We start from the raw sequence: 23,890 nt of genomic DNA on the forward strand, positions 1-23,890 counted from the left end.
TTAAAAGTTATTTCACGTAAAAAAGCATTGCCTAAGGTCACACAATGAGATTAAAGTCTGCAGACTCCAAATGAATCCTAAATCTTATAGCCCAGGATAGTCAATCCAGAATTTGGAATTAGAAAAGTTGGTTCCAGTCCCAATTCTACTGAAAGACAGTGCTTGTCTCCTGACCTTTCTCTTTACAACTCTCTCGAAGGACTGCAGAGGATTAAATGAGATAATTGTACCTAAAAGCACCTTAGAAATGTTACAGAGCAAATTTATTTTCCCTGAATTTTAAAAATTATTCTCATCAGCTCCAACAGATTGTGTAAAAGATATAAAAGCCTGCACTTGTGGCTGGTTAGGGCTAGTTACGGAAGAGACCTTAGCTACTGGCTGGCACAATTTCCAAGTGAGGATCCCAACGCCCGTTCATGTCCCTCCTGGAGCCAAAGGCTGATTTAAATTACTTTGCAGCCCACCAGGTAACATAATTCTAATAACATGTTTGAGAACTCAGAACACTGGTTAACAAGTTTAAAACAGCAGCTCTCTGGGGCTCCTTCTTGCCTCCGGGCCCTCCTTCACACGTGCTAGTCCTCAGAATTCTCAGCCTGCTCTTCTCTGACCTACTTCCTCCCCATCCTGCAAACCTCACTTCAAATGCCATTTCTTCCTCAAGGAAACCTTCTTTCACTCTCCAGACAAGGTCTCACTCACAAAGCAACTTCTAATTCTCCTTTGTATCATTTAATCCAATTGTGATTATAACTATGTAAGTCCCCCCACGTAAATATAAGCTCTGGGAGGGCAGGGTTCACATCTGTCTGGATCCTTCCACATCCTTAGTGCCTTGGATAAAGACAATAAAATGTGTTGAGTGAGGCCAGAGCTTTGCATTTCTTCAATCTTGTTAAGAGCTCTTGTGGCAATGAATATAAAGTATAAAAAGAAAACTAATTTAGTGCTGGCAGAAAAGGTTCTGGATGGAGGAATGCTTCCTTTGGCAGTTTTCTCCAATAAAAAAAATTTATGGGCCTAATTAAATAATCAAGGTCTTTTGCAGAGGTACAGGAATGGTCAAGGATCGAGCTTGCTCTGAATTATTCACTTTATTCAAGTGGAGCAGCTCTTCTGGGAAGAGCAGTTAATGTCAACAAGGAAATAAGCACAACTTCCTTTGTAAACAGACAACTGTCCTTTCTTTTTCTTTGATTCTTAGGGCCCAGGAGACAGTTTCTATGTATGGAAGCTACCCTAGGCAAAACCATAAAGAAGATGAAGTTCTACATCAACCTCACTTCTTCCTCACTTGTTACTATTTGTTTTTCTAATGGCCTTCACACCCCTACCTTAGGATACATTTAAATCAATGTTCAGCCTCACCTAAGAGAAGTATCTTTTTTACCTTATCCTGACTTTTGGAAAAAAGGTTCTGTTCCCCCAAAAGCGTAATTTCAGACAACAGCTACCAAATCTGTGTGTAGTTATGTGTAGGAATGTGTGTGCGATAAACTCCCTCCTTACCCTGGCCGGCCCTACTTGGCCAAGTGTTGGTGGACCTAGTTGCCTTAAAAACACACAAACAAGAAACAGGGCCTAATTTTCATAAAATGCATTGTCAAGAAGGAGCCTCCTCAAGTAAGATTCAACATCTGCATAATAATAATAAATGTTAGTACAAAAACCAATAATTGTGGGAGAGATGTTATCCTGTGGCTAAGAAGTGCTGCCTGGACCAGATCTCCTAGGTCAAGAAACAGTAGGACCAGAGTGTTTAATCATCAGACAAGTGGCCAGAGTTAGAATTTCCTCACAGCCTACTATCACAACTTCACTGGGACCTTCTCAAATTTCACTGGGCTGGTTCTTATTAGGGTGACTTCGAGGAGCTTTGGCTTCAGGGATCCTTTCTTTTATTATCCTTTAATTATATTTAGTCATTTTGGGTTTTGACAATTCCTGCAGGATGTAGGTTTCATTTCTTCCCTGTAAAAGAAGAGGCAACCCATCTATTCAATAGCTGGAAAAGTGAATTTCCTGTGGAATGACAGGAATTACATAGAAGCAAGCAATTTTATTTTCCTCAAATGTAGCAATAATTTTAATCTGTACATACATAAAACAAACAGTGCAATTATAAAACCTTGAAGGTGACATGCATACTTTAAGGTGCAGTTGGGATGGGGGAGGATGTTAGCATCTCCAATTTTCCTTACCACTTTTTTTTTTTTTTTTTTTTAAGTTCCTTATGCAAAAGTACTGAGTCAGGAAACTTCATCTGGAATGCTGAAGTTAAAGGTGAACTTCCTGAAGTCTGCACGTCTAAATATCACAAACAAAACAGAAATGACCTCCTACAACAGTTTGGGAGGGACTAGCATAATATGGCTGGGCTTTCAAGCTGGGAATGAATTAAATCAGGGATGCATTTTTCTGAAAAACTAAAAGAGAGAATGTTTGTAACTGAGTGTCCTGTTTCTGTTTCATAGTTGCTACCCACTTGAGCCCTTCCATCAATCTTTTTATTCGGTACAGGTTCTGAATAGATGCTGTTCAATGGAGTTACTTGTAACTAGGGGTGGTGAGATGCAGAAAGGAGAACCTGGGAAAATGGCTTCTTCCTTGATGTCTGAGTCCATGCTCCTCTTCCATTGTTAGTTCTTATGGCCTTTTCTCTGCCATGGAAGCAGAGGTAGCTGGTGCACAATGTCAGATGTTGTCATCGTTCACAGGCCCAGGGGTGCAGTAAAGGTGAGTGATGGGGGTCTACCTTTGCTTCTTCCACAATACCTTTCTCAAGCTTTCCTGGCCTTTCAGTGGAACTTCTAGAACTAGAAAGTCAGTTCACTGGGTCCTTGACTCACAGGCCAGGATGAGACAAGATGTGGCAGAGTGACAAGACACAAAGGGAAAATATGGTGTCAATTAGCCTCAGAGCAGGAATAGAGAGATTTATATTTGCACTGATGAAAATTCAAATTCCCAAAGTCAATCTAAAAAAAAAAAAAAAAGATTTTCTTTGAGTATTAATTTTTCTCTGTACAAGTAGCCTGTGCACTTCTGGTGATAATTCCTTGCACTGCTCTCAAGTTAGATGATCCCAGGGACACTCTAGGGCAGTACGCTCTAGCTCATCTGGAACAGCTCTTTCTGGCAGTAGCATTTTGATGTGAAACCCAAAGTAAATCCATACATGGCGTCACAGTTATTAAAATAATGAAATATTACTAGCCAAATGTAACTGCAATTCAATCAATGTTATATTTCACACACAGAAATTTAGAAAAATCAAGAGTATGATAATAAAACCATAAAATTAAACAGAAGGAAATCAATTTCTACAAGAAATCAAATATATTTACAGTGAGATTTAAAGGGAAAAATAAGCTACTTGAATCATAAATTTAATTTTATTTTAAATAACTTTAGCTACCTCAGCTGTTAATACAATAAAAGCAGAAAGAACAGGCTGCCTTTTGTCCAGATTTAATCAGAAAATTGTATCTACAGTAATCGACAAAACTCGCTTCTTGTCCTTCACCCATCTCATCAAAAATTATTGCATTTTCCCCCAAACTGTACTTTTTGGATTCCTCTGTGAATATACTCATTTCGTCCTCTTTCCTGGAGGCATCTTGGTTTAAATCCATCTTTAAAAAAAGGAGAAGGGGTACATATGTGGAGGCAAAATATTCTCTTGAAGCCAACAGATATAGAGTTGCTAGAAGAAGCTGATTGTACACACAAGCTGCCTGGTTGGGAAGGGGAGGGCTGCTGATTTAGAGACACTGTGACAGCCTTTGGTGGATGGGCACAGGCAAAGCCCCACTGGGCCCTTCTTCCTTGGCAGGGTCGGGACTGAGCCAGCGGAGGCGGAGCTTCATCTTCCCCTTGGAACTTGTCATTTTGGTTCTCCTCCAAAAGCCTTCATCCAGATAAGAAGCCAATGACTGATTACAAAAATAAGAATAATTAAATTTGGCTCAAGAGAGAGATTGTCCAACTGTTCTGCCTTGTTATTTTTTCAATATCCAAGGCCTTTACAAAGAAAGAAACAAAAACATCTCTCAATCTCCCAACGAAAGTGAACTTTTTTTTTCTTTTTTTTTTTTTTTTTTGCTCCAAATGCTACGACCTGAAGAATGGCTGCAGATTGAGATATCAAAAATCTCAGAAAAATATATAATATATTTGTATATCTCTGTATGTCTATTATTTAAATTTCACATTCCTTTAAAAGTGGTTATTCAGTCAGTAGCTGCTGAAGGAGGCTCTTCTGCTGGGCCTGGGGGGTCTGTGGTCCTGCCGTGGGTTTTTGAGTTCCCAGTGGACCAGGCTGGTTCAGGTAAGGGTCCCCGCCTACCAGATTCACTGTACACTGGACGTCAGCAAACACCTGAACCTGTTGCACCTGCTGGAACACAAATAAAAGATGTGTTTAGACAGAAGGGTCTGCCCCCCCGGCTTATGAGTGGGTACTACTTGAAGTGGAAACTCACTAGAGCATTCCTCTAGTCTGTAGTCACCACAGAGAAGAACTCTTCTGTCTTCTTGTCCTACAAAAAGAAAATCGCTGCACTCATTTTGCTCAGGGCTCTGGAAAGTTCACACTTTAAAAATAAAATCAAAGTTGGAATGGTCAAGCCTCCTACAGGGTTGCCATCAATACTGAAAATGAGCATCATTGCTAATATTGCCAAGATTGGGAAAAGCCCAGTTTCAGTCTGGGTATCCAGTGGTGGGTTTAAAAAATAGGTATATTATTTGGAAAACTGGTTATAAAAGCATTCTATGGATGACTTTAATAGGATAAAAAAATCTTTATGATGTTAGAAAATTAAGGGCTTTAACCCAGTATTAGCAAAATAAAAACCACCACAGCTCAGTAAATAGGACATCAGTATTACTAAAATTAATGTCCAGAAGATTTGTATAGTATCTAAATATACTATTACATAGCTCCTTTACATATTGCCTTTAGAATTACAGCAAAATATTAGAACAAATAAAAATTTTATATTTAACTTATTTTTCCTGATAGACAATCCATTTAAACACATGAGCTAAAAATAACTGTAAACTACTAGCTGAGAACAGTGTGAATTTTCCCTTTAACTACTTTCAGTAATAATACATGTATTCCTTTAAAAAGTCTAAGGTTACACAGTTTTAACATTTTCTATCAGGAAAACAAAGCCAGAAGTTAGTCTTCAACAATCAGCCTTATTAAAAAGTCATCTGTAGAACTGATTAGGCCAATATCACACTTGTGAATGTTCCAGACCAAGAATGGAGATGCTTTCTAAGGTATCCAAGTGCATCTATCTAACTGTCTCAGCGTTTGGCAAACTTGTGCCTCATGTTTAATAGATTCATGAAGTATTTTAGATTAGTGATAGATTTTTTTGTTCATCCCTAAATTCATGCCAATTACACTCAGTGTTTCTGAAAACTTTTCTATCCTAATTGAATAAAAGTTGTTTTCCATCAACCTTAATTGGCCAATTGTCAAATGTCCCGACCATCCAATTTCTCCATCAGTCTAACCCCTGATATTTTCTCCTCACGATGCACCTACACCTACACTCTACTCTGTCGGATAAGGCAGATAGTTCTTGAGCTGAGCTTTTTTAGTGTCTGATGAATTAAACCTTTATTTAGATTAGTATTGTTTCTTTCCTCACCCTCTCTCTCATCCTCCTCTTTCCCCCAGTTTCCCAAATTTTGCTTCTTGTCCCCATAGGCTCCCATTTGTTTTCTTCTTCTTTTGGGCTCTTCCTTATGTACATAACATACACCAGCTCTCTCTCTGAGTCTATTCTCCAGCTGCCTCTGTGCCCTCCACCCACCTTTGTTCTCTATAACTTCTCATTCCTACTCTTTTCCTTCTAGAGCTCCAACCCTGGCCTTCTCTCTCTCTATGTCAACAATCCCCCTACCAGCCTTCTTCCGCCTTCTCTATTCTCTGTGTTCTTTTCCTGTTCTCTCCTCTTCCCCATCCCAGCTCTCCAAATGCAGCTAGCCCTCTATCCTCCCCTACTCCTTCTCTCCTTGTTCTTTTCCGTCTCCTTTTCTGTACATCTGTTTCTATATTTCTATCTAACTCACTCCCCAGCTTCTGTCTGGCAAATACAAAAACATTAGAGCAAATAGAGATTTCATGATGGGCTACCACAGAAAGAAGATTCTGCCACTGAAACTTAACGTGAGCACAAACTATATAGTGCATTTAGGCAATGACTGATTTTTAAAAAAATTAACATAAAATTTCATGTTTATATGTTTCAACATATGAAATACTGGGGCAGAGCATAAGGTGTTTGTGCCCCCAAACACTTAAAAAATTTTTGATAAAGGCATGATAAAACAAACTGGAGAGAAAATTCTGCTTCTTTAAAAAGAATGCTTTATTAAAAAAGATACCAAACTCCAAAAATTACACATTTCAGCCTTTTTGAATTATTACTTAAAAACATGGTGACTTAGACCAGACCTCAAAGGACTTCTGATATTGCTATACCTTCACAGACAGGCAAAGCAACACAAAAACAAAATTTATGATTTGCCCAATGAGAAGAGTGATGTGAGAGTTGAGTCCCAACCTCTTAAGATTTTCCAGCATAGTTTTTACTTCAATTCACGTACTATCCCAGGACTCAGGAACTTTAAAACTTAGTTGTTTTGTCTTAAGTATATGTCTCTGTAAGTATGAGACTTTTAAAAACTTCTAGTGAATAAAGACTTCATTTCCCCCAGCACAAAAGCCTCTCTTCACCCTCACAGGACTCAGATCCTATTTCCTGATGCTCCAACTATGCACATAGTTTCCTAACTGGCTTTCCTCTTTCTGAGCTGGCTGTCCAGTGCTCTTCCTTTTCCCTCTTCCCCACTCAAGATGAAGCTTAAACTAGCACTTTTCTCACTGTTCCCCTTCAGGGATGATGCTTCATTTGTAGGACTGAATCCAAATTCATTAGAGTTTAATATTCAAGGCCCCTGGAAATTTGACCCAATCTACTTTACTAATTTTAATTCCTGTGAATTCTTATAACAAACCCTTTATGCTCAGTGGATTTGGCTTCCCAGGACTATGCTGATATTACTGTTACCCTGCCTCTGTGCCCTCTAACTTCCAATCCCCTGGACTTCCAAGCTCACCCCCTTCCTCAGCCTCCAAAAACCACAGTACCTTTCTCCTTCACTTGCCTCCTTCAAGGCCCAGTTCAGTCCTATCTCCTACATAAATGCTCTCTGACAACCTCAGGAACTTCTTCTTTCTTTTAGTGCTTATGGCTCTTGTTACTTGTAATAAATTTGAGTTTGCCTTCTTTGGTTATGTAATAATTTATGTGCATTTGTCCGTATGTTTTATCTTTCGACAGGCCCTAAGTGGTATGGCAGAAAAAGCATAAACTTTGGTGTTAGAAAGACCTGGGTTTGAACCTCAGCTCTGCCACTTTCTAGTTAGTGAATTGTATATGTAGTTAAATCGCCTCAGGTTCTGTTTCTTCATCTGTGAAAAAAAAGGAAAACTAACTCCTTCATAGGGTTACAGTGATGTTTACATGAGATAAAGCAGACAGTGCCTAACACAGTGCCTGGCAAATCATAAGCATTCCACAAATGAAGCTTCCTTTCCTCACTTCTCCCCCAAGTTCACCTAAAGAGCAAACATGTCTCATGTTTCTTTGTATCTCCACCTTTGCATAAGGCCTGTGTTTTTTAAAAAATATCTTAATTTATGCTAATATAGGAAAGTGGCCACCCTTGTTATTTGTATTGTTTTGAAACAAACTTCTAAAAGGAGGCAGAGTACACAGTAGGCATTCTGTTTTGTCTGAATTTATTGAACTCTTTTGAGGTATTCTGATTACACATTAGTCTTAGCACTGTGTTTATTTACAAATAGCAATTAGTGGTCAACATTTGTGATCCCTTATCCTGTCTAAACATTGGATTAACCTTTCTGAAAGCTTATCTCATTTAACCCTCTCATAATCCTCTAAGCAGGTATCTCGTTAGTTCTGTTGGTTATACAGCGGCTCAGGAAAGTTCCCTAACGTGCCCAGGATGACACAGCTAAGAAGAGCAGAGCCAGGACTCACAACCAGGTCTGACTCTCAAGGTCAGGCTCTTAACCACGATGCTACACAGAGTTTCCTGTGTATCTAGAGAAAACTTGACAGCTCTGGGCTTAGAGTTTTCTTACTGACCTGGGTTCCATCTGCTTCTGTTTTGAGAAGGTCCGTGGATGAGAGCTGGTTGCAGTAGAGGCCTGTGTGTCTCAGTGCTGGATCATTTATCTATTAAAGATATAAGTACAAGACCAAATTACAAGCTAGTTGTTTACGTTGAAGACCAAATTCCTCAATGAAAAACAATCTCACTGACAGAAAAGTAATAGGAGGAGAGCAGAAATAACAAGCTTAGAAATTTACTGTGCTGTTAGAAGTCAGGACAGTGGTTCCCTTTGTAGAAGTAGACAGACATGCAAGGGAGTGTGGGGAGAACCTTTGGGGTCCGGCTGGTAATGTTCTGTTTCTCAATCTAGGTGATAGTTAAAAAGATGTGTTCAGTTTGCGAAAATTCACCTAGTTGTATACTTTTCTGTATATCCTTATAGATGATACTTCAATAAAAAGTTAATTCAACACTTGTGAAAGTTAATTAGCAAAAGACTTCCACTTCCAGTCAAGATTCAGTAACAGGGATCAGATTTATCCTCTGCCTGAATCAACTAAAAATTTGGACAAAATATATGAAATGAACACACTCAAGACCTTGGACAAAGGCAATGAAGGGGAAAGTTGCCCCTAAGGGTTGGGAAACAATTGAGGTGAGTCCTACCACTACCCCAGTCTACTGCCTAGAGAGAATTTCCAGGCTGCAGCGTGAGGACAGGGGACCAGACAGTGCCTGGAAGTCTCCCTGAATTGAGAGTATAGAGCTAGAATTCACAGGGCAGAATATCAGGAGAGAACAACACAGAGAGTAGCAGCTTAGTATTGATCAGCTAGCTAATGGATGTTACGGAACTACCCAAAGCAAAGATTCACCTGAAAAGATTTACATGGAATAATTCCCAAAGGTCACACAGAGCTGGGAACAGGTCCTGATCCCACCAGCCAGAGTGGAAAACATCATAATTCAGGTAGTGTACTAGAATGGTTTTGCTTTAGTAGTAGGGTAAAATTAGCCCTATACTAAATACTGCTCTGGTCGCACTAAACAAAAAAGCAAGACCTGAAAAAAATCAAACTGTTTATTTCCAAGTAATTTAAGCATTTCCCAAAACAAATCTCAATATTTATAGGAACATAAACAAGGTAAAATTCACATGTCTGGGATCCAATAAAAAATTACCAGGTATGCAAAGTAGCAGACTCTGACATAAATTGTACCAATGTTTTCTTAGGTCAGTCTCCCAAGGCAATAGAAATAAAAGCAAAAATAAACCAATGGGAACTAGTCAAACTTATAAGCTTTTGCACAGCAAAGGAAACCAAAAACAAAACGAAAAGACAACCTACAGACTGGGAGAAAATATTTGCAAAAGATGTGACTGACAAGGGATTAATTTCCAAAATATACAAATAGCTCATACAATTCAACAACAAAGAAACAAACAACCCAGTCGAAAAATGGGCAGAAGACCTAAATAGACATTTCTCCAAAGAAGACACACAGATGGCCAACAGGCACATGAAAAGATGCTCATCATCGCTAATTATAAGAAAAATGCAAACCCAAACTATGACTTACAATGAGGTACCACGTCACACCGGTCAGAATGGCCATCATTAAAAAGTCTACAAACAATAAATGCTGGAGAAGGTGTGGAGAAAAGGGAATCCTCTTACACTGCTGGTGGGAATGTAAATTGGTGCAGCCACTATGGAGATAGTATGGAGGTTCCTCAAAAAACTAAAACTAGCGTTGCCATATCCAGCAATCCCACTCCTGGGCATATACCCCGACAAAACTATAATTTGTAAAGATACATGCAGCCCTATGTTCACAGCACCACTATTTACAATAGCCAAGACATGGAAACAACCTAAATGTCCATCAACAGATAAATGGATAAAGAAGATGTGGTATATATATACAATGGAATATTACTCAGCCATTAAAAAGAATGAAATAATGCCATTTGCAGCAACATGGATGGACTTAGAGATTATCATACTAAGCGAAGTCAGTCAGAAAGAGAAAGTCAAATACCATATGATATCACTTATATGTGGAATCTAAAATACGACACAAATGAACATATCTGCGAAACAAAAACAGACTCACAGACATAGACAACAGACTTGTGGTTGCCATGGGGGCGAGGGGGTAGGGTAAGGAAGGATTGGGAGTTTGGGATTAGCAGATGCAAACTATTATACATAGGATGGATAAACAATAAGGTCCTACTGTACAGCACAGGGAACTATATTAAACATCCTGTGATAAACCATAATGGAAAAGAATATTAAAAAAGAATGTATATATAAGTATAACTGAATCACTTTGCTGTAAAGCAGAAATTAACACAACATTGGAATCAATGCTGCTTCAATAAAATTTTTTTAAAATAAAATAAAAGAACAAAGTAGCAGAAAAATATGATCCATAATTAAGTGAAAAATCAATTAATTGAAGCCAATCCTAAAATGATGCAGATGCTAGAAGTGACAAGCAAGAATATTAAGACAGTTATTATAATAACCATATTCCACATATTCAAGAAGACAGAGGAAAGACTGAACATGTTAGAGATATGGAAGATATAAAAAGGGTCCAAAGTGAATTTCTAGAGATGAAAATAGCAATGTCTGAGATAAAAAATACACTAGATAAAACATTCAGATATTGCAAAAGAAAAGAACTGTGAATCTGAAGCTATAGCAATAAAAACTATCCAAAATGAAACACACAGAGAAAAAAATGACTGACTTCATACCCCCTTAAAAAACTCCAAACCCAGAAAATCAGTGAACTGTAGGATAACTCAAATGGCCTACGATATGTGTAATTAGAGTCTCTGAAGGAAGGAGGGGGTTGGTGACAGAAAAAATATCTGAAGAAATAATGGCCAATACTTTTCCAAATTTGATGCAAATTATACACCTGTGAATCAAGAGGCTTACTGAACCCCAAGCACAAGAACCATGAAGAAAATCACACTAAGGCATATCATAATCAAACTGCCTAAAACCAGTGATAAAGAGAGTAATCTTAGAAGCAGCCAGAGGAACAAAGATAAAATGACAGCAGATATCTCATCAGAAATACAGTGGAGCAATGTCTTTAAAGTACTGAAAGCTAAAACTACCAACCTAGAATTCAGGGAAAAGAACTTTCAAAGATGATGGTGAAACAAAAACTTTTTCAGACATACAAAAGCTGAAAGAATTCATCACTAGCAGACGTGCACTATAAAAAATGAAGACCTTCAGGAAGAAGGAGAATGATACTAGATGGAAATTTGGATCTACACCAAGGAATGAAGAACACTGGAAATAACTACGTGTGAAATATAAAAACTACTTATTTAAACTTTAAAAAATATTATTGACTGTTTAAAGTAAAAAAAGTAAAGTAAAAAAGTACTAACAACATATTGTGGGGTATATAACATATGTAGATATGATATGTATGTACAACAATAGCACAGGAGGGGAGAAATAGAAATAAACCATTGTGAGATTTTTATATTTATATGAGGTGATATAATAGCATCTGAAGGTAGATGGCAACAAAGATGTATACTATAAACTCTAAAGCACCAGTAAAACAGCAAGAGTTATTTATAGCTAATAAACCAACACAGGAGATAAAATGAATTAAAATATTCAATTAAGCCAAAAAAGGCAAGATGGGACAAAGAGAAAATAAATAAGATGAGAGATTTAAATCTTCAATAGCAATATCAATAATCACATTAAATGTAAATGGGCTAGCCACTCCAAATTAAAAGGCAGAGATTGTCAAACTGAATAAAAAAGCAAGACCCAACTATATAAGAAATACATTTTAAATGTAACATTCTTTTTACCTAATTCATTTTATTTTTTATTATTCTGTCTTGATATACTGGAGATAGTGAATAATTCTAATAACTGAAATACGACAAGATAACAACAAGGACAAGAAACAATCCTATTTAGTTCTTTTATTTTGCTATAAGATATCACTAAGTTGTTGGGGTTTTTTTTTTTTTTTTAATTTTTATAGCTACTTTATTTATTTATTTCTTTATTTTTGGCTGTGTTGGGTCTTCAGTTCGTGCGAGGGCTTTCTCTAGTTACGGCAAGTGGGGGCCACTCTTCATCGCGGTGCAGGGACCGCTCTTCATCGCGGTGCGCGGGCCTCTCACTATCGCGGCCCCTCCCGTTGTGGGGCACAGGCTCCAGACACGCAGGCTCAGCAGTTGTGGCTCACGGGCCCAGCTGCTCCGTGGCATGTGGGATCTTCCCAGACCAGGGCTCGAACCCGTGTCCCCTGCATTAGCAGGCAGATTCTCAACCACTGCGCCACCAGGGAAGCCCCTGTTGGGGTTTTTTTTTTAAATAAAGTTCTATTTTTTAAAAAAAATTAATTAAGTAATTTTATTTTTGGCTGCGTTGGGTTTTCGTTGCTGCGCGTGGGCTTTCCCTAGTTGCTGCGAGTGGGGGCTACTCTTTGTTGCAGTGCGCAGACTTCTTATTGCAGTGGCTTCTCTTGTTGTGGAGCACAGGCTCTAGGCACACAGGCTTCAGTAGTTGTGGCACACGGGCTCTAGAACACAGGCTCAGTAGTTGTGGTGCATGGGCTTAGTTGCTCCGCGATATGTGGGATCTTCCCAGAGTAGGGCTCGAACCCGTGTCCCCTGTGTTGGCAGGCGGATTCTTAACCACTGCGCCACCAGGGAAGTTCCTAAGTTGTTGTTTTTTTCCCTGCTAACTTCGTTAGGCTAATACCTGGTGAATGGGGACTTTTCTTTTTTTTTTAAATTCATATCAAAAAGGAATTCTATAGAAAAGGTAATCAGTGTTTACATGTTTTTTAAGACTTGCTATACATTATGGCTATATGGTCATAGCCGAGTCACCATAGTCTACTTTGTGGTTGATGATAGAATAGTAACTACAGGGAGTTACCCAAAGATTTTTTTAAATATCACTTCGAATTTAGTCATTCTTTCCTTAAAAATCTTTAGTAAGCTCCAAGATAAACTAAACATTTAGGTGGCCTGCAACACCCCCTAAAAAGCTTACCACATAAATTCTGCTCTAAATATAATATAAACATCCCCTTAACATTCATTAGGCTTTTCAACATCTATTCCTGTCCAGGTCATGCTGTGCTAACCAGTCTTGAATATTCTTTTCTATCTCTTTCTTTAGGCAAATTTCCCATGAAGACTTTCCTAATCAGACCCTTTTTCTTTTAAACCCTCCGTGGTTAACTGTATATACTCCTAATCTGACAGAAATATATGTACAGTCCTATAGGGTCCATCTCTTACACAGCTGTTCTGTCCTATTATTCAACTAATCCTTTGTTCATGTTGTGTCTCCCCAACTTGTTAATATTATTGCCCACAGAGCTACCTTTGTATATAGTAAGTACTGAGTTTGTTGAACTGAAAGGGAGAAATGAAGAAAATGTGTTCAAAATATAAAGGGGTAAGTTCCAAGTCAATGTATTATATGTATCATTTTTATAATAAATCTAAAACACTAAAATCTCATGAGACTAAAATCTTACAAGGTCTGTCAAATTTCCATTGTATATCTTAATAAATAGTAATTATCAAAAGATAGTGGGAAAGAAAAAGAAGTGTGGTTATTTTTGACAGGTAACTGAACATTCCTGATTTCCTTGGAATAATGAATTGCAGTGTGGTGTGATGTAGAGCACTATGTGTGTGTGTAGCAAGTGTGCTAGTTGTGCCACTTACCTGCTCAGGGCACACAGTATTCATGCCTGGCATCTGCAAAGAGCTCATCTGCATCTGGCCCATCATTGGGTTCATGTTCTGAACATTTGTGTTTCCACCTGCCATGGACACGGTGATGCTCATATTGTTGTACACTCCTGGCTGTGCAGGCGTGGGCTGGTTCTGGACAGCTTGACTGAACACACTGTTAACTCAAAAACAATCTCAATTACATCCACTGATCGTGAACATGGGGATAACGTGACTGGACTCTTTTTCTAAATTATTAGATGGAATTCCAAAGAAAATATTTTATATTCCTAAGTTATGTGTAAGATTTTATCTTATTATAATATATAAGAACTAAGTATCATTCAGATGCACTTTGAACTCTGCCCAAGGGGTTTAATAACTAAAAAGACCTCATTTTAAGTCATAATTATCTGGCTTAGTATCAGAGTTGTTAAACTTCAATTATTCAAATAACTAAGAAAGGAAGTTTTCCACATAAGTAAATCTTCCAGATAACTGAAGTTTACCCATTTAAACAACAAAATCATTCTAAAATTTATTACACTATTTTATCTTCTTAAACAGAGAATATCCTATTTAAGCAAAGTACCTGGCATATATATCAATCTTCAATAAATGTTCATTGAATAAATTAACAAAGGAATGAATGATTCAAAGGTAGCATTCTTATATTGTGATTGCTTGTATATCCTCTTAGACTTAACACCTGGGGGGAGTGATGATATTCTGTTCCATTTATTCCTTGTCTCTACTAATAAATGACATACAGCAGCAGGCACTCAGTAAATATCTGATGAATGAATGAATTGTGGACATGGATTATTACTCAGTGCTGTCAACTGATGAGGTTCAGTTGCTTTTGTTGATAGATTTTACTGTATGTATACCAATGTTTTTTGAAGTGTAGTCCAGAGACCATCTGCAAGAGAATTCCCTGGTATTCATTGAAAATTGAGACTCTCAGGCCTTACCCCAGCCCTAGTGAATCATATTTTCTGGGGGTGGGTATGGAAAGCTGCATTTCTAACTACTTATGCACATTAAAATTCGAGAGCCTTTATTCAGTGTCCTACCGCTTGCTGTCACTTCTCAAGGATTCAGCTTCTGGCCACTTTTAATATGCTATAAACTAAGAGGAAACCAAGAAGTATATACCAGATATTTTTATTTGGAAAATGTAATATTTTTGAAGACTTCAAAGGTTTTATCAGGCCTGAAGATAGCTTCATGTCTTTTCTAGGAAGCAAAATGCAATGCCAATTATGGTTTTCAGAGGACTTGTTTTAGACTTCCTTCTTCACCACCAAGGTCTGGACTGTGGTTACCCCAAGGACCTCAAATGTTAAACCAGTTTCTATTAGTAGATAGAATAGTATGGAATAAACTCCAAGTAAATACAATTTGAAACTTTATATGTGAACCCCCCAGATTCTAAGTGATACAGATATACACATCTAAAGGAAAATAATATGAACTATGTCTTTGGTAAGTTCCAAAAAAAACACCAAATGTTTTGTGATTATCTATCAATTTTTAAACAATAAGCTGCTGGTAAAATTCCACCTATTTTAATGTTTATTCTGAAGAATTTGATTTCAAAAATTATTTATCCCATCAATGGCTTATCTATTCCTTGCTTGCTCTTGGGAGGTAAGCAGGATGTACTAACATTTACAGCTTCTGGTAAATTAAGGTAATCATACTGAAATTAACAGGCTGAGAAACAGCCTATTCATCATGTCTGAAGAAAAGTAGCAAATTTTCCCCAAGTAATTATAAAACACAAATGCTCAAAGAAAATTATATGCCTAGGAAATGGTCAATAATGCATCTGTGGACCATTAATGTCTGTACAGTGTGTATGCTTGTCAGACAGTGTCCCCACAGCTAAAGATGAGGGAAAAAACCATTAGTCTACTGCCCAGTTTCTAATGAGAACATTTCTGCCTTAGACGGTGCTCATTTGTCAACTGATACATAAATCACCACTGTGGAGGTGCAGGGCTATGTAAGTTAATGCATGCAGCAGCTTCAAGGACTGCAATGATGTCATACTTAGTGAAAAAAGTTTAGGATTTAATTTCTTTTCAAATTATATTTGGGACTGTATATTAGCCTAAGTTCTTTCAAACTACTCCTGCCAATAGTTCCATTTTAGTTTCTTCCCTCATGGGAAGAAGATCAAGCCCTTCTGCAGCATCAATCACTGTTCCAGGTCCTGGAATAGACTGTGGGGTTCACTGGCACCTTAGGCCCAATGCATGAAGGACCCCTTCCTCACACTTTCCTGGACCCCTCCCTCACCTGCTTTCCTGATTGGCCTCATGGCAGTTATCACAGTTTCCTTACGCTAGCACCAGGTATTTGGTAGCCCTTAAATCATGGGGGGAAAAGGGAAAGATGACAACTTTGGCCTAAAGTAGGTTCCATAGATATTACAGGTATTAACAAGCAAGGAGGAGTCCCTGGTCAAATAAGTCTCAGAAACAAAGGGTTAAACCACAGACCTCTGCCTTTAAAATGCTAATAAGCCCTGGGATTCTCCTTTGTGACTAGAGTTACACAGAAACACTGTCCAGTTCTTGGACAAATAAGTTTGTTTAACCCTTTATTTCTCTTGCTACCAAAGAGATAATGAAAAAGAATCACATTACACTGTCTCTGAGCTCTATTACATCATTCTGCTTAATGAGTCTTTGTTTCATGTTTTACTTCTCTCCAATCTACTCCTGTCACTAACTACACTCTAGGTAAGTTGACAACAGGGGCTGTTTTCCCCAGTTCCTTGTGGTATCTTGCACTGTGCAAAAGAGACAGTGAGTGATCACAAACTATATGCTGCCTGTGTTGACTAATAAACTTTTACACATGAACCAAATAAGCAAGTGTGAATGTTTGAAGAGTTGGTGATAACTATTTTCTTTCTCAAATGATTTGGGAAAGTCAAAAGTTCATAGAAACTGCTAAAGTACAACAAAAACTCAAGTCCATATTTGAATCTGCATCCAAAAAACGACTCAGGTAGGAATAGGGAATCTCTACACTCATTTGTTCAACAGACGTATATTAAGTGCTTACTTGTTCTAAAGGATGGACATATACAAGTAAACAAAAAGTCCTTGCTCTTCTGAGGCTTATATTCTAGTTGGAGGAGACAGACCATAAATAGACTAACACACACTATGTCAGATGTTAAGCATGATAAAGAGAAATAAAGAAGGGAAAGGAGGGACCAAGAGGCGGGAAATGCTGTTTAGAAATGATGGTCAGGGAAGTTTAATATGGTGACATTCAATATCTATGTCTAATAAAGTGACATTTTTTAAGAAGAGACTTAAGTATGAGAGAGAAATCCATGTGGCTACTGAGAGAAGAACGTTCCAGCAGAGGGATTTAAAAATGCAAAGGCCCTGAGTTTGCAATGTACTTGGCACATCTGAGGAACAGAGGAATAAACAGAAGCCAGTACGGCAGAATGAGTGATGAGAATAGCAGATGAGGTCAGAGAGGTATCCTGGAGCAAGATTATGTAGGGCATCAGAGGCCCTATATTGTATTTTGAATAAGTTGGAGTGTTTTGAGTAAAGGGCTGATATCTTGCCTCATGTTTTAAAAGCATCACTCTGGCTACCATGTGGAGACTAAACTGTAGTGGAGCAAGGGTGGAAGCAGGAAGACAGGAGGCCACTGCAGTGGTCTAGGAAAAGGATGATGCTGGCTTGCACTAAAGTGTACAAGTGGGACAGTGAGGAGTGAGAGCTGCTAAGAAGCTGATGTGATTTGCTGATGGATGTTTGATGTGGGATGTGAGAGAAAGAGAAAAGATTTTCTTCTGAATAACTGGAAGAATAGAGTTGTTTATTGAGATGTGAAAAAAGTATGAGACGAGCAGGTCTGGGGAAGAATATCACTTTAGTTTTTGTCATGTTAAGTTTGAGATGCCTATTAGACTTCTAAGTAGAGATGTCCATTAGGCTGTGGTATATACAGTATGGTGTTCAGGGGAGAAGTCTGGGCTAGAGACTTAAATTTAGGAGTCATAAGCATAGGGATAGGCATTTATATCAGTAAGACTGAATGATGTAACTAAGGGAGCAAGCAGATATGGGGAAGAGGTCCTAGAATGAGCTCTGAGGCCCTAAAATGGAGGTCAGGGAGATGAGGAAGATCCAGCAGAGGAGACTGAGGGTTAGGAAGAGAGTCACCTTTCTCAGGAGAGAAAGTTGTTCCAGAAACCAAACGAAGACAGAGCTCCAAGAAGGAGTACATGCTCAAATATGTCAAGTGCTATCAATGCTCATTGCATTTGGCATTGTAAAGGACATTAAGGACCTTGATAAGAATACTTTTGGTGGAATGGTAGGGATGAAAGCCTGACAGATTCAATAAGAAATGGAAGGAGAGGAAGGGATTTAACTGTGAAGGGGAGCAGATCTGTCAGCATGACTGTGTTTTTTTTTCTCAAGGTACATTCAGATGCTTAGGTGTAGGTATGGAGAGAGAGTTTAGTTGGATTTCATTAAGGAGCATTTTGCTAGGCATAAGTGCAACAGAGGGAGAGGTGGGCAACGGAGCTGAGAGTGCCTGTAAGGGAGTAATTATAAGGATGGACCATGGAATCTAAAGTGAGTTTAGGAAGCTGGGATTAGAACACAGTAGAAGACTAAGTTCTTGCACATCACATAGACTGTTCCATTTCTACCTAGTTTACATCAGTCATCACTGAGAGCTGCACAGTTCTCTAACAGGAAGATTTCCTCTCTTACCTTTCAATGAACTTTAAGAGAATATGGTCTTAAGTTTTCAACTTTAACTACCTTACTTATTATGTTGTCAGATCAAACTGCTTCCCTGTCATTAGAACCAAGACACAACCAAATTAAAACCTTTATAAAACTCAAGTGATGTGTGAAAAGTTCAGCAGCCACGATTTGGGGGGAAAAATGACTTTAGTAAGATAATTCTCAGTAAAATGGGTAAAATAAGGCCACTGAAAATCTAGAGATTCAAAAAGCTAGGTAAGGTAGAATGACCTTAGAAGACTTAAAAACCTTTGCTGTTGCTATGAAATCCTTCAAACATACTGAGAAGAGTGAAACCGTGGGCCCACTATTCAGCTCTATTGAATTCTAACATTTTGCCATTCTTGCTTTAGATTTTTAAGATTTTTAAGTACTTTTATAAAGAATGATTTTTAAAAAAGTACTCATTCCTATATCTGTCCCAGCGAAGCTCTGTTACTCATAGGAGTCGATCATATTCTTCAGGTGCGCTGGGAGTGGGATGAAAAGGTTGGGGGCCACTATACTACTTTTCTGTACTGTAAACACACAAATTTGCCTTAAAATTGACTTGAAACTTAAAGGACTTAAAAATCGCTATTTGCTGGTAAAATAAAATTCAGTTCCTTGAATTTGCAAATGGATAGTAGCTAATAATCTTCTACTTGGATTGTGAAGCTGTATTTGTTCTTATGTGCTGCAGAGTATCAGGGATGCTCATATATAAAAATGCCCCCTTACTTGCTGTTTCCCATTGCTCCTTGCTGCCAGGCCTTCATGTCTGGTGACTGGTAGCCAGAAGTGGGCGGAGTCTGCTGGAGCAGAGAGCTCTGAGGAGGAGGGATTGGCATCGGCACCATGGAGCTCCCAGGGCTTAGAGATGGAGAAAAGTTGGCCTCACCTTGGGGAACCATTCCTACAAATCGACACAAATTAATTTATGTGAATACACTATACATTTATTAACCCCATAAAAGAAAAAAAAAACCCAGAAGGATCTGTCATAATATAGTTAGAAACAGCCTATTCAACAGAGTAGGAAAAATTTCAGCTCCTTAAAAACAAAACAGGAAATTTCAATATAAACAGATAGATAAATAAACATATAAAAGAGATTTGGAAGAACGTTTCCATTCACTAAGATATTGATTTGGGTACCATGATTATGTATGATTTTCTTTTCTGTTCTTTTCTGACTACATGAATTTTTAAGTGTAAAAAACAAATATGAGCACACATGACAGATTACTTGTGTAACAAAAGTAAGTTGAAAAGGATACACGATGACAGATGTTCACTATGTAAAAAACAAATATGAGCACACATGACAGATTACTTGTGTAATAAAAATAAGTTGAAAAGGATACACGATGACAGATGTTCACTAAACTTGTGATAAACATTTCATGATGTATGAAGTAAGTCAAATCATTATGCTGTATACCTTAAACTCATACAGTGCTGTATGTCATTTATATCTCAGTAGAACGAGAAGAAAAAAATAAGTCACGGGGATGTAATGTATAGCACAGTGACTATAGTTAATAATATACTGCATATTTGAAAGTAGCTAGGAGAGTGGATCTTGAAAGTTCTCATCATGAGAAAAAAAAATTGTAACTATGTACAGTAGTAGATGGTAATTGGACTTACTGTGGTGATCATTTTATAATATATACAAATATCAAATCATCATGTTATACACCTGAAACTAATATAATATTATGTCAAGTATGCATCAATAAAAATAATTTAAAAAAATAAGTTGAAGAGGGAAAAAGGTAAGAAAAACCCATGCATGAAATGAAAAGTGAGAAAGTATTGTCAGCCGCTCCTCCTCAGTTGTCTTTATGGGCACTGCTTCCCTTCCCTGCCTTTTTTTTAAGCTTTACTGATATGTAATCTATATAGCATCAAATTCACCCACTGAACTGCGCAAGTCAATGATTTTTAGTAAATTTATAGAGTTGTGCAACCAGCACCACAATCCAGTTTAGACATTTTCATCATATCTCAAATTCCCTTGTGTTTGTTTGCAGTCAATTCCCACTCCCACCTCTAGCTTCAGGCAACCATTGATCTGCTTTCTGTCCCTACAGATTTGCCTTCTATTGGAAACTTCATATAAATGTAATCATGTGAGGTCTTTTGCATCTGGTGTCTTTTTCTCAGCATAATGTTGAGTGAAACATTACGCTGAGGTAGCATTTATCAGTAGTTTGTTCCTTTTTATTCAGGATAGTGCTTATTAGTAACCATTGATATAACTGTGTTGAAAATCAACTGACCATAAAAGTAAGGGTTTATATCTGGACTTTTTATTCTGTTGCAGTGATCTGTATGTCTATACTTGTACTAATACTATACTGTCTTGATTGTTGTACCTTTATGATAATTTTTGAAACTGGTAGTCAACCAACTTTATTCTTTTTTTTTTATAAATTTATTTATTTATTTATTTTTATTTTTAGCTGTGTTGGGTCTTCGTAGTTGTGCTCAGGCTTTCTCTAGTTGTGGCGAGTGGGGACTACTCTTTGTTGTGGTGCGTGGGCTTCTCATTGTGGTCGCTTCTCTTATTGCGGAGCACGGGCTCTAGGTGCATGGGCTTCAGTAGTTGTGGCTCGCGGGCTCTAGAGTGCAGGCTCAGTAGTTGTGGTGCACAGGCTTAGCTGCTCCACGGCATGTGGGATCTTCCCAGACCAGGGATCGAACCAATGTCCCCTGCATTGGCAGGCGGATTCTTAACCACTGAGCCACCAGGGAAGTCCCCCAATTTACAATTTACAATTTCCATATAAATTGTAGGAGAAGCTTGTCAATTTCTCCCAAAAGCATGTTGATATTTAGATATGGATCGTGTAATTATAAGATCAATTTGGAGTAAATTACTACCTTTTCAGTCTTTTTCTCTCTGATTTCATTTTGTATAGTTTCCATTGTTATATCTTCAAGTTCACTAACTTTTCTTTTATAATGTCTAATCTGCTGCTTATCCCATCCAGTATATTTTTCATCTTAGACACTGTAGTTTTTATCTCCAGAAGTTTCATTTTGGGGCTTCCTTGGTGGCGCAGTGGTTGAGAATCTGCCTGCCAACGCAGGGGACACGGGTTCGAGCCCTGGTCTGGGAAGATCCCACATGCCACGGAGCAACTGGGCCTGTGAGCCACAACTACTGAGCCTGCGCGTCTGGAGCTTGTGCTCCGCAACAAGAGAGGCCGCGATAGTGAGAGGCCCGCGCACCGCGATGAAGAGTGGCCCCTGCTTGCCGCAACTAGAGAAAGCCCTCGCATAGAAACGAAGACCCAACAGAGCCAAAAAAAATTTTTTTTTTAAATAAATTAATTAATTAACTAAAAAAAAAAAAGAAAAAAAGAATGAGGTTCTCATTTAAAAAAAATAAAATAATAACACCTTATTTTTAAAAAAAAGTTTCATTTTGGTTTTATTTATGTTTTTCATACTTTTAGTTAACACGTTCAAGCTTTCCTCTAGCTTCTTGAACATACAGAATAAATGTATAATTTATAACTGTTTTAATTCTAACACCTGTGAAATTTCTGGGTTGATTCTGATGACTGATTTTTCTTCTTGTTATTGGTTTTATTTTCCTTTATCTTTGCATGTCTGGTAATTAGAAAAAAAATTCAGATTCCAGGGCTTGTGAATTTTACCTTGTTAGGTGCTAGATTTTAAAAATGCCTTTAAGTTTAAATTTTCGACCTTTGTCTGGGTCATGGATAGGTTACATGGTAACAGTTTTAATTCTTTTGGGTCTTGTGCCTAAAGAGACAAGAGCAGGGTTTAGCCTGGTGCTTATTTTGCCCTGCTACTTAGGCACAAACATTTCTGAGTATTCTATTTGACACCGTGAATTTTGAGGTTTTCTATTCTGGCTGGTGGGAAGAGGAACTGGCCCTGTGTAAACTCTGAAGATGTTCCCTCCGTTCTTTTCAGGTGGTTTTCCCTGGCCTCGGTTTGTGTATACACACACACTTATCGGTTCTCAACTGAAGACCTGAGCAGGACCCTCTATATATCCCCATGGTTCTCTCTCTGTGTGGCTCTCTTCTCTCTGGTTCTGTGCCCTAAAACCTCTACCTCCCTTGGCTTTCCCAGACTCTAAGTGCCATTGCCTCAACTATAGGAAACCACGCGCTCCTGTTGGATTCCCCCTTCCCGCATCACAGTCTGGACAATTTCTACAACTATTGCTCAATTTTTTGTTTGCTTCAGATGGAAGAATAAATCTTGTCCCTGTTATTCCATCTTGACCCAAAGTGGAAGTCCATAAAAATTTACAAGGTAAAAATAGGCTTCTTTTTATGTTTTCTGTTATGCTAGCACTTTGTATTTTTTATTTTTTTCCTGACAAAATACATTTCACAGTTAAATACTGTTGAGGTAAAGAAAGTTATAAAGGTGCAGAAAAAAGAATATCATAATGTGATTACCCATAATTTAGTATAATTCCTTCAAATCTTCCTCTATGAAATATTGCATTAACTTTGTGGCTTGCTTCTTTCCCTTATCATTATATCATAAGTATGTCTCTATGCCCTTAATGTCTCCTTGTAAACATAATTGTAGATTCCGGTATATTTTGTGTTCTGTTATTATTAATACAATGACTTTTCTCTTTTTTCTGTTTGGTTAAACTAGCCAGATATGTAGTTAAAGTATTCACTTTTGTTTTTTATAGGCTATAGTTTTTAAAATATTTTAAATTTTCTGTGAAAGTTGAGCCAACTGTAGACTTTCTATATTTTTTTCTTTCACTAAATGTTTAGCTACTTGTTTTCTTGGTAAAATTTATATAAATAAAGCTACAGGGACTTCCCTGGTGGTGCAGTGGTTAAGAATCCGCCTGCCAATGCAGGGGACACAGGTTCGAGCCCTGGTCTGGGAAGATCCCACATGCCGCGGAGCAACTAAGCCCGTGCACCACAACTACTGAGCCTGTGCTCTAGGGCCCACGAGCCACAACTACTGAGCCTACTGAGCCTGGGTGCTGCAACTACTGAAGCCCACGTGCTTAGCCTGTGCTCCGCAACAAGAGAAGCCACCACAATGAGAAGCCTGTGCACCACAACGAAGAGTAGCCCCTGCTCGCCGCAACTAGAGAAAGCTGGCGCGCAGCAACTGAAGACCCAGAACAGCCAAAAATAAAATAAAT

At 38.1% G+C, this 23,890-nt stretch overlaps 1 protein-coding gene across 9 annotated transcripts in view; it reads right to left on the reverse strand.

Moving 5' to 3' along the window:
* Positions 1 to 2,053: 2,053 nt before the first annotated feature.
* The window catches only part of NCOA1 (nuclear receptor coactivator 1), a 259,972-nt gene continuing 238,135 nt past the window's right edge, over positions 2,054 to 23,890 (reverse strand). For 6 of the 9 annotated variants that reach the window (XM_057558335.1, XM_057558330.1, XM_057558331.1 and 3 more), the window contains 4 exons: positions 19,456 to 19,630; positions 13,922 to 14,105; positions 8,202 to 8,291; positions 2,054 to 4,402 (listed from right to left, as the gene is read on the reverse strand). In XM_057558335.1, coding sequence (XP_057414318.1) covers positions 4,232 to 4,402; positions 8,202 to 8,291; positions 13,922 to 14,105; positions 19,456 to 19,630 — 620 coding nt within the window. In that variant the 3' untranslated portion in view covers positions 2,054 to 4,231. Of the gene's footprint in view, positions 4,403 to 4,487; positions 4,545 to 8,201; positions 8,292 to 13,921; positions 14,106 to 19,455; positions 19,631 to 23,890 lie in introns of all 9 variants that reach the window. The other 3 variants (XM_057558338.1, XM_057558337.1, XM_057558336.1) reach the window with 3 other exon arrangements.

The sequence above is a fragment of the Balaenoptera acutorostrata genome, chromosome 12 (assembly GCF_949987535.1).
Source record: "Balaenoptera acutorostrata chromosome 12, mBalAcu1.1, whole genome shotgun sequence".
Taxonomy (NCBI): domain Eukaryota; kingdom Metazoa; phylum Chordata; class Mammalia; order Artiodactyla; family Balaenopteridae; genus Balaenoptera; species Balaenoptera acutorostrata.